The following is a 12,089-nucleotide window of genomic DNA, read 5'->3' on the forward strand; positions in this document are numbered from 1 at the left end:
ACTTATATCGAAATATCCCAAGTTTGTAAAGAGAGCTTTGCAAAGTAATGTGTCTAACACTTACCCACTGGAAACATGTTAGAGATGTGGAAAGAAAGAGGAATATAAAGCAAAGATAAAACCTTAAAATATCTAATTGGCTTACTAAGATGAAAATGAAACTTAACTATTACTCACCAGCATTTAAATGGCATTCCTTAATCTGAAACTGAAGTTCATTTTCATTGGGAATATCCTTCCATGTTGCAAGGAAGACCTGGCGTTCTGTATTGGGAAGCAGGGGGAAAGGGTAGATGTATTGTCAGTATTGTCATTTCTGGTGCCTTGCACATTTCCCCTTTGGAATACTAGCTCTTGCAATACAGCCAGCAGCAGGCTGGAACTGGAGCCAATTTTTATCTATTGAACTGGTATTATAAACTCCAGATCAATCAACCCCTCATTCAAAAGCATGAAGATACACTGGGAAAGAGTTTTTCATTTAGAAGTCAGTTTTGGTTCCCTTGTTTTCCTGTTTGGGTGATTTTGGGTAAGTCCTGTGACCTTTCTGAGCCTGAACTTCTTCATTTATAATTACATCTGTCCCAACTATCCCCAAAGAGCCACTGTAAAGATCAAATCAATTAAGCACCAATAGCTACTAATATAGGCTAGTTTGCTTTTTTTTTTTTTGGGGGGGGGGCGGGGAATGGTGGTATGGGGGATCCAACCCAGGACCTCATGCATAAGTGCTCTACCAATGAGCTACACCCCCAGCCCTTTTTATTTTGAGACAGGGTCTAAATCGCCATGGCTGAGCTCAAACTTGTGATTCTCCTGCCTCGTCCTCCCAAGTTGCTGAGATTAAGTGTGTGCCATTGCACCTGGCTGAAAGGCTAGTTTTTAATCAGGTAGTGGTTTCTTAAACAAGGGAAGAGAGAAATGTCAACAGCCACATAGGGAATACTAATGATTTATTACAAATTACTGATTTATTATCTTGAGGAGGTATGAACTTAGTACAAAGTGTAACATTTATACGTATTACCTCATTAAGTCATTATAAAAACAATTTTCATTTTGCAAACATGAAAACTAAAACAGAAAAAGCTAATCAGCTAGCCCATGGTCACACAGTCACACAGCTAATAAATGGCACAGTTAAGATCAAGTCCACGTCTACCTTTTCCCCAAACCTCTTACACTGAATCTTGGTGTACTCCTCTGATTGGAACATTCAGATACTGAGTGCTGTGATTTAGAGACCAATGGTAACACAATAACAAAGTGACTCAGGCAAATAAATAAGGAACAATTATTAGGGTTTTAGGATATCCTTACCCCACTTTTTTTTTTTTAAACCACAAAATAATATGTATTTCCCGGGCTATGTTCTCTTGACATTCAGAGGAAGGGCAAAGGTATATTTAGCAGAAGGACAGGAGGATGTACTTACCCATTTTGCCATCTTCTACAAAAAGCACATTGAGTGGGATGAGGCAGCTGAAGTAGAAGACATCAATATTGTTTTTAACAGCCACCTGCCAGGAAACCAACAAGGGAAAATGAGGACATCAGAGGGGGCCAGGTAGGAGGGGAAAAAAAGTTGTGTGTCTAGAAATCTATCTGCTTACTTCATTCCTCTTTTGGTCAGTGAAGGTGTCCTCAAATCATGACACACTAACCTATACACTGCAAAACACATCCTTTATTACACCACTGTCATAGAACTCTGACCACCTGCAACTCTACTTTTCTCCACAAAGGCCATCTTCACGGCACAACTTCTATACCTAGAATAATAATCTATTTAGCTATTTTTTTGGTTGTTGTTTCCATAATTATTTATTTTGCTGGGTGCAGTGGCACATTCCTTTAATAAGTGATTTGGGAGGCTGAGACAGGAGGATTCCAAGTTAGAGGCCTGGGCAACTTAGTAAGATCCTTCCTCAAAAAAAAAAAAAAAAAAAAAAAAAAAGCAGGTTTTGGGGTGTGCTGAGATGTAGGTCAATGGTAGAGTGCCCCTGGTTCAATCCCCAGCACCACTAGAAATTTTTTTCTTCAGTTAATTGTTTCTATGATTGTTAATAATAGCTGTTAGCACCTACTAAGTTTACTTACTAATGATATTAATATCTAATCCTTTTTCTAACTATCCCTTTTGAGGCCTAACAAAGTAAGTATCATTCATCTCTCATTTTACAGATGAGGATACCCAGGTTCAGAAAGACCAAGCCACATCTAGGATCATACAGCTACTATACAGAAAAATCAGACTTCAGACTTATATTTGTCTGACTCTAAACCTTGATCTTTTTTTTTTCTCTCTACAGCAACTAGCACCATATTGCCTCATCTTTGTTTAGATATGTGTTTTAAAGTTATTTCTTGTTTCCTAGGTCCTTCTGTTGGAAAATGCTTGTTGGGTCAAACATAGGTAAACCTGATGATTTTAAGAAGTTTTCAGCCTTTTCGTAAGCAAAGAAATGAGCTTTCCACTCCTTGGTTCAAATCTCCAGTGACTTCCCATCTCACTCAAAATAAAATCACAGTAAACAACTGCCTATAATCTGGCCATTACCTCTGATGTCATGTTTGCGACCCTCCCTCATTAGCTCCACTCAGTCACAGCAGTCTGTTGCTCTTCCTTGCATACACCAGGCATGCTCCTACTTTTTGTATTTGCTCTTTTTTCTATCTGGAATGTTCTTCCTCTAGAAATCCACATGGCTTTCTCCCTGCCTCCTCTTTAGGTCTTTGCATTAATGGTCTTTCATGATCAATGTATTTATAAAATTGCATCATTCAACCCCCAACCCTAGGAGTTCATACCTCAATTCTCAGCCCCCTCCATTGTCCTCACTACCATCCAACATACTTTTTTGTTTGTTTGTTCATGGTTGTGTCGATGCAACATACACCATTTCCAACCAAGCACAAATTCTAAAAAGGAAGGGACTTTTGTTTACCACAGGATTATTGGTTTCTAGAATAGTGATTGTCAGAGAGTAAATATTGAATATGATCATACAAGCTTTTTTTTTTTTTTTTTTTAATCTCTTTTGGCTTTTTGGAAAGGTTCCAAAAAAGGTTTTATTTTTTTTTTTAACTGTGCTTCCCTTCCCTTAACAGAATAGCAAAGCATGGACACACTGGAAGTGTGTGTGTGTGTGTGAGAGAGAGAGAGACAGGATTTTAGATGCTTAGCATAAAGTAACCCATCAAAAAAACAAAGGTTTTTTGAAGTTCCATGAAGTAAATTCTATCATGCATCCATGTTTGGTTTTTTTTCCAATTTTTTTTAGCGGTAGATGGACACAATATCTTTATTTTATTCATTTACTTTTATGTGGTGCTAAGGATCAAATTCAGTGCCTCACATATGCTAGGCAAGTGCTCTACCACTGAGCCACAACCCCAGCCTTCTATGTATGGTTTCAAAATGTGTTTCTCGATTTACCTCTGAATAAAACTAGTGCTCCATTAAAATGTGCCTTTGTGTACTCTTTAGCTTCAAGTGTCCCTACCATGGTGGGGCATGACCAACCAATGGTTCTTAAAACTGAATGGATTGAAATTGGCATAAAGAAATATATAGAACAGAAAATATTGTGCCTTTCTTGGGCAGTAAGTAATATTTCCTGTTTTGGTTTTGTCTTTGTGTGTGTATGCACAACATGTAAAACACATCTGTTACTATAAGCTGCTAAAAAGCATAAAAGTCACAATACTCACAAACCAAATTAAAAGAAGTGAAGAAACAGGTTCAAAGAGCCAAAGGACAGAAATGCACACCTCAGCTTCCACTTTGAGGGTACCCAAAGCAGACCACAGATGATACCAAAAAGATGATCACTTAATCCTCTGTTCCTCTAGTATGTCACGTGCAACATGTAACCATAACAATATTAACTTGCTTCTCAGGGACATTAATAGGAAGAGCAAATAGAAATGATTAAAAGGCATTTTGAGACGAAAAGTGGCTATAAATGCTTAATAATAATAATGTTTTTTAAAAGTTACTTTCAGTTGCTGCTGAGTAAAGAACAGCCTGTCAGCTTTAGCTGCACCCAGCAATTAGTTTCTTTCCATAGTAGAGGAAGCCTGCTGCAGGAGCTGCAGCCTTTTCAAGGGGGCACAGCTGGAGATGAGCAGGCTAAATTAACATCCTAACCTTGTTTCATATACTCAAAGTATTAGAACAAGGTATGAGACGAACTCAGTCTCAACTTTGGCAAATAAGACCTCTAAGCACACCTCTCACTGCAGGTAACCAAAGGAGGCACCAACACAAGAAAAACCTAGTCCAGCAAAACATGGCTCTTCTTGAGATCCTATCATCTACTCTTCCATGACGTCACTTATGACCTTTCCAAGTCTCTGAAGAATATTTTTTTCTTTTATTCCTCCTCTCCATTTAGCTTCTGGAAAGATTATTTGCAGGCTGGCCCAAGTTAGGACCAGGCAGTGACGCCAACCATCCCCAGTTCTCTGAGGAATGATGATTCAGATGTGTTTTTTTTTAAGCACCACACAGCCTAGTCAACAGATTCTAGGGGAATGGTTCTGAGTGACAGGTTTTTAATGGCACTGAGTCCAACTGTGGGATATATGTCAGCTGAGATTCAAGCAGAAGCGGCCCTTTCTACTAGCTACTGGAGTCTAATCGACGTAGAGAGACTATCTAAGTACAGCTTAAAAATATAGCAGAAATACTCATGAAACCCTCCAAAGAAAATGTCAATTTATTTTCCTTCTGATGCTAATTAAGTTTAACTTGAATAGCATCTTTGATTCAATTCCAATGCTAAAATTCAAACAAGAATTCTCTGTTTTTTCTTACTTCACCCATTAGATCAGGTGGATTGCATGATAGCTGAGCAGCCCTCAAATAGTATCAATCTGCTGCTCATTTCAACTAAAAGCCAGACCTGTTCTCAGGACATATTAGGGCGTGGTTTGCTATTAAGAGTATATGGACAGTGAGGGCTGGGGATGTGGCTCAAACGGTAGCGCACTCGCCTGGCATGTATGCGGCCCAGGTTCGATCCTCAGCACCATGTACAAAACAATCTCTTTGCCAGGCCTGGTGTAATCCTCTAATCCCTTTGCCACCTATAATCCCAGCGGCTCTGGAGGCTGAGGCAGGAAGAACTTGATTTTAAAGCCAGCCTCAGCAACACAATTGGGGGCTAGGGATAAAGCTCAGTTGGTAGAGTGCTTGCTTTGCATGCACAAGGCCCTGGGTTCTAATCCCCAGCATTTTCCCCCGACCAAAAAAAAAAAAAAAAAAAAAAAAGGTAGGGGAGCTGGGGATATGGTTAAGCACCCCTGACACCCCCCCCCCAAAAAAAAAGAAAAAAAAATTCCAATTTCTTTTAGAGTTTTTTTTTTTCTTTTTTAAATTGGGATTGAATCCAGAGGTGCTTTAATATTGAGATAATCCCCAGACCTCTTCATTTTTTATTTTGAGAAAGAGTCTCACTAAGATTGCAGGTGTCCTTGCTAGGTTGCTGAGACTGGCCTCAAACTTTTGAACCTCCTGCCTCAGCCTCTGGGAATATAGGCATGCACCATAGTGTCCAACAAGCAGGCCTTATTTTCAGAGATGAACAAAACCCAAAGGATATTGAAACTGAAATTCTATGACTCCTCCTGTAGTCCTTACTCTGCCATGAGATTTACTTAAAAACTTTCAAGTAATACAGACTATGAACTAGAATGTATGTAGATTAAATTAGAGAATACCAAAGAGAAGATTAATATTTTTAAGTGGCATGGATAAGCAATGATTTAAGATATGCTTAATGGACTAAATTTGTCAAAATTCTGATTTGGGCTGGAGTAAATTAGAATGATAAACTCCAGGGCTGTCCACTGGGAGAAGTCCAAAGCACAGCAGGGTTAGAACTACTGAAATCAAGTTATGTAACTCTTCTAGCAGCTGGCACTAGATTCTCAAATATAGCTTTAGAAGCAACCCACTGGTAGTCATCACCTCTGAACTACAGAAGGTAGGGCTAAATTCACACCCATCAAGTCCTAATACAATCTCTAGTTTATGGACAGTCAGCTAGGCGCCAACTCATTCCCAAAGTAAATTTCATTTTAGGGGGTCTCAACTTTTTACTCCTTGCCTCTTAATTTATAATCACACCTATTTCTATCAAAGTAAACTTTCTTGAAGAAAGCAAAGAAAATCTGTAGTTGGAAAATGTTAGGCCATTACCTTTTATTTTTTAAACAAAACATTATTTAAGAAATTTTTTTTTGTAGTTGTAGATGGACAGAATGCCTTTGTTTATTTTTATATGGCGCTGATGATCGAAACCAGTGCCTCACACATGCTAGGCAAGTGCTCCTGCCACTGAGCTACAGCCCCAACCCAAATATTATTATTTTTTTAAAGGCAAAAACATTACCTTCTGAGTACTATCTGAAAAAAATTGTTTTCTTAAAGCAAAGAACTGAGCAACGAGACAAGAAAATATTACTTAATCATTTAATTCCAAAATGATTAAGTAATATTTTCTTTAGTCTCCAAACCATAACTGATTATGACTATATTTGCCAGCATCCCTGCTTCTGTTTTTGTTTTTTTGGTACCAGGGATTGAACTCAGGGACACTCGACCACTGAACCACATCCCCAGCCCTATTTTGTATTTTATTTAGAGACAGGGTCTCACTGAGTTGCTTAATGCCTCACTGTTGCTGAGGCTGGCTTTGAACTTGCAATCCTCCTGTCTCAGTCTCCCGAGCTGCTGGGATTACAGGCATGCCTGGCTGGTTTTTCTTTTTAAAATCAGACTGACATCTACAAAAATGCCTTTTCTTAAACTTGGGCTTTCCTGAAGTGGAATAAAAGGAAAAATAAATTCAGACTGAGAACATTTTCATTATAATCCCATTTGATTGGGCTGGGGTTGTGGCACTGGGTTCGATCCTTAGCATCACATAATCCTACCTGAATTTTAGGTCCTCAATTCAGACGGAAATTTGTTCTATAAAACCCTAAAATGTACAACCAAGATCTATAAAATCCTAAAATGTAAAACTAAGATCTACTACAGATAGAATCTAAAGGAAGACATATTTTAGCTCAAGTGAACAACTTCCTAATAGGGTTTAACAAAGATAGAATGGTCCATTTTAGGATAGTATTCATGTAGATGCCAACTTGCCAATCAACTTAAATGTAGGGTAAATTCTATTAGCAATAGATACTGTTTGAAACAGACAATATTAGAGGTCATTCTTTCCAACCATAAGATTTTGTATTCTTCATATGTACTTGCTCACATGGATTAAAGCTTTTCAAAAGTTTTTTTTAATATATATATTTTTTAGTTATAGATGGACACAGTATCTTTATTTATTTATTTTATATGTGGTGCTAAGGATTGAACCCAGTCCTTCACAAGTGTGAGGCAGGCACTCAACCACTGAAGTACAGTACCAGCCCCTAAAGGTTATTTTTTGTGTTTTTTTTTTTATGATACTAGGGATTGAACCCTGAGTCTTGTGCATTCTAGGCAAGTACTGTATCACTGGACCGCAGTCAAAGACCTCAAAAGTTTTATGAGGGGGCTGGGGCTGTGGCTCAGTGGAAAAACACTTGCCCGGCATGTGTAAGGCAGTGGGTTCGATTCTCAGCACCATAAAAATTAATAAAAATAAAGGTCTGTCAACAACAACAACATAAAAAGTTTTATGAGGACTTTTCTGTACAGACCTCATATTATCAAGCCTCCATAATCCTTACATAAAAAATTGTGAGAACATTATTTTCTTACCTCCTAAACCATGATGCAAAATATAAGAGAGTAAATATAAAGGGGTCTGGGGATATAGCTCAGTTGGCAGAGTGTTTGCCTTGCATGCACAAGGCCCCGGGTTCAATCCCCAGCACCAAAAATAAACAAACAAATAAATAAATAAAACTCTCCAATGGACTTTAATTCAGCTTAGGAAAACCTCGGTGAGTTTTTCTTAACTTTAACTTGTAATGTACCTTAAGGATTTGAGTGAATATTACCAGCATAATGAAAACAGAGATTAGAAAAAATACCTTTTCCTTAAAAATTCAAACTCCCCTAATAAACAAAGACCATATGGTTAAAGCTATTTCTAATCATGTAACAAACTGATTCCACTTTTTATCAAGTCCTAAACTTATGATAAAAGGCTGTGATTTTATAAATGAAAGACCACAAATCATTTTTATTATTATTTTTTAATTATTATTTTAGACCTACTTTTTAAAATTCATATCCTTTGCTCAGGATCCTAGCATGGTTTCTGTTTCTTGGGTAAGCTTACCTCAAAGACCTTCCCTGAACTCCTACTTCTTTTTTTTGACTGAGCATTGAAACCAGGGCACTCTACCAAGAAGCTATCGTCCCCTGCCTCAGCACCTTGGATAGTTGGGATTACAGTGTGTACCGCACCTGGTCATGGGCTCCTTTTTATGACAAACTAGCTTGGGCGTTTTGAGAACTGAGTTCTGGGTTTCAGAACAACTGTCTCCTGCCATTGAGGACAGATTTCTCATCCACCAGACCACCTCTGCTTGCAGAATATATCTTATTTTTTTGCAGGGATGGGGATTGAATGCAAAGGCCTCCCTTACACAGAATAGGCAATGCTCTACCACTGGACTACATGCCCCAGCCCAGCTAGAATTTTTGTCTACTTCTTATGTGTAGTCATTCAAGCAGGGCAGTTGCTATTATTAGGCCTATTCCTAAAAGATAACCTACATGCTGGGGATACAGATTAGAGGCAGAGTATATGTCTGTCATACATAAGGTCCTCCCAGTACTGAGGGGAGAGGGAGAAGTGGGGTAGAGCCCAGAAACTGGTAGTTGAATGGTAGTTAACAGGAAGACAATAAATAAATAATAAGATACTGCTTTAGTATACAATCTTGGTTATCTTTTGCAGCGGGCAGGGCAGTGCTGGGAATAAAACTCAGTGTCTGATACATGCTACACAAGTGCTCTACCACTGAGCTATACCTCCAGCCCAAATCTTGGTTATTTTGACAAAAAAAGATAAGAAGTATCAACAAGGGCAATCTAGTACTAAAGGAACATAAGATACTAAATTTCTCAGATGAAATTAAGGGATGTGTGTAATCCTGATGTGACATGAAAAATATATCAGACTTGCAGCAGCAGTCACAAGAAGTATTTTCATTTTTTTTAATACCTTTGTTTATTTAGTTTTTATTTTACGTGGTGCTGGAGATCGAACCCTGTACCTCATGCATGCTAGCTAAGCACTCTACCACTGAGCCACAACCCCAGCCCACAAGTACTTTCTACTTTCTTTGGTAGCAAAATGTTTTAGTATTTCATAATTAAGAATTCAATATCTACATATTGTTTATGGAATATTTTAGGTTTATAGGATTATGTGCAGCACTAGATCTATGTGTGTGACTTGGGAATCTCTCCATTACTCCTGGAATAGTCACCACTTCAAGAACTCAAGTGTACACAAAAGCAGCACTATGGAGCCATAAAAGCAACTGGAGTTTGCAATTGTGGACTCTGGATGACAAAAGGAAGCTTTAACACTGAATTTGTTTGGATTGTACAACAATCAAGAAAAGTCAGCAAATGCCAAGTTGGTTTGCTTAATTTGACCGAAGCTGCTGAAAAGGTCTTTCGCTTGGAAGCATTTACTAGTTTCTCTGGTACAATAGCTACAATTGTGGGCTTTCTGAGTGTGAATGGACATATGCAAGACATGAAATATCAGGGACAGGCACACTATCTGCAACTGTCTCACAGACTGGGACTATAACATAGGAATCACAAGGGATAGAATTTTCCTCCAGGGCCACACATTAGCAAAAAACTCCTTTGGCTGACAAAGATCTTAAAAGATATGTGGTAAACAGGACTGGAAGATTATATCCTTCGTAGCTAGTGTCTTCAGCGTTTTCTGCCCTAATCATTCAAAGGTTAAATAAACAGAACTGGTGACAGAACCTTATTTCAGAAGACTTTCAGAGAAAAAACACTGAGATGTTATATCTATTTCTTTTTCCTAATTAACATTTAGCCTCTTCCTCAACTGTGTTTTTGTGAGATTGAAACACAAAAAGAGATAAAAATATATTTAAAAACATGTTTATATATATATATATATAAAATATATATTTTATATATATATATGAAAACACACACACACACACACACACACACATGCTTTATCCACAGATTCACTTCTAAGTCTCCTTTATAAAATAGTATAGAAGGAAGGAAAGAAGAATTAAGAAGGTACTATCAGTGCTCTTAGGAAAAACAAAAAAACACAGTACATTGAAAACCCCATTTAAGTTTCCTTTCTTCTGAAAGAAATTCTGCCATAATTAAAGGAAAACAAAAATTGTTAAAGCCATAAATTCATAAAAACAAGAAGTAAAAATCTTAGTACTAGAAAACAGGTAGACTATCAATAATACCTTAGAACTTTAAAAGGCTTAGGATTGGAACCACCTTTGAAATTGAACAGGGGGTAGGCATTAAAAGAAAGATTGGCTCTGGATTTGAGAAGGATTAGGATGCCACCAGGAGTCCTGATTCCCCACCACAATTCTATACTGCCAGACACTGAGTCCCTGTTCAAAACTGAGGATTAATTCTTTTACAGAAGACAAAGTATATAGCACTCAGAAGTGAATGCCAGACAAGGCTGAGGGGTTGAGGATTAAGCAAATTTATGCAGAGTGAATGCTAAGAGTCTCCATCCTTCTTTCCTGACATAGTTCCCAGAAAGCAGGCACAAAGCCTTTATGTTCCAGACAGGAGACTCAAAGATGATTTTTGTTTTGTTTTGTTTTTTGGTACTGGGGATTTAGTCCAGGGGCACACTACCACTGAGCTACATCTCCAGCCCTTTATTTTTTGAGACACGGTCTTACCAAGTGGCTGAGGCTGGCCTTAAACTTGTGATCATTCTCCATCAGCTTCCCAAGTTACTATATCAGGAAAATGGGAATATGGGAAGTATGCGTGTAGATAATAGCAGTGAAGGGGGAGATGTAGTCCTAAAACCTGAAGTCCTAATAAAAAAAAAACATGTAATTAAGAGACAAAGAGGTAAAGGTCAAAAGAATCATCTAAGCAAATTAGGATTGCCTCTGTGGAAGAGGAAATTGGGGTCCTGTTGAAAAAAAAGGGTTGGAGACTAGGTTTTTCTTACTATAGAATAGTCAACTCTTCAAACTGTGCTTTTATGATTCTGGCAAGCAATAACTTCAAAGAATGATGCTATCAATGTTCTCAGAAAAGTCTACATCCCAGTGAAAAAGGAAGCAGAGCAGCTGTGTAAACTCTACAGCATCTATGCTAAGACCATGACCATCCTCCTCTCGGAATAAACACAAAACATGCCATAATTCCACATCTCCTTGCAGACACTGACTTGAAGCAATGGTCACTTGTGTCTAAAGTTTGAAGAAGTATATTGGGAAAATGTTTCTAAGCAACTAACAGATGAAATAATCAAAGTCATTTAAAATCATTTAGAGAAAATTCATTTGGACATCTGTTAAGGTTTTTTGTTTTATTTAAATAGAGGAAATTCATTATTATTTTTTTTTAGAAATATAATTATATGATATAAACTCAAGAGACGTTCCCAATAGGGGAAAGTTTAAATTTAATCTCTGTTCTCTGTTAATATTTATAAATTAAATTTGTGTGTGTGTGGGGTGTGTGTGTGTGTGCTGGGGACTGAACTGAAGCTTCACATATATTAGTCAAGTGCTGTACCCTGAACCATGCCCACAGCCCACAAGACTTTTTATAACTAACATGAATGAAGCAAAAAAAAAAAAAAAGTTTATAAATTTGAATCTCTACTAGTTGTTTAATTCCTGTATCTAAAGCATAATCTGCCTTACATTTTAAGAAGAAATGGTATCTTTTTAATCTTAATTTATAATTGGTTTTTCAGACCATAAGCTAATGTTTAGTATAATCCCATATTTATTTTATTAGTGCATTATAGTTGCATATAATGGTGGAATTTGTTACATATTCATACATGTCCACAATATAATAATATAATTTGGTCAATATAATCTCCCTGTAT

The 12,089-nt window shown here is 37.5% G+C and overlaps 1 protein-coding gene across 5 annotated transcripts in view; it reads right to left on the bottom strand.

Moving 5' to 3' along the window:
- Positions 1–12,089, bottom strand: part of Ap2b1 (adaptor related protein complex 2 subunit beta 1) — a 110,482-nt gene that overhangs the window by 10,595 nt on the left and 87,798 nt on the right. For all 5 annotated transcript variants that reach the window (XM_076871808.1, XM_076871806.1, XM_076871807.1 and 2 more), the window contains 2 exons: positions 1,436–1,520; positions 178–264 (listed from right to left, as the gene is read on the bottom strand). In XM_076871808.1, coding sequence (XP_076727923.1) covers positions 178–264; positions 1,436–1,520 — 172 coding nt within the window. The remainder of the gene's footprint in view (positions 1–177; positions 265–1,435; positions 1,521–12,089) is intronic.

This window comes from Callospermophilus lateralis, chromosome 11 (assembly GCF_048772815.1).
Source record: "Callospermophilus lateralis isolate mCalLat2 chromosome 11, mCalLat2.hap1, whole genome shotgun sequence".
Lineage (NCBI taxonomy): Eukaryota > Metazoa > Chordata > Mammalia > Rodentia > Sciuridae > Callospermophilus > Callospermophilus lateralis.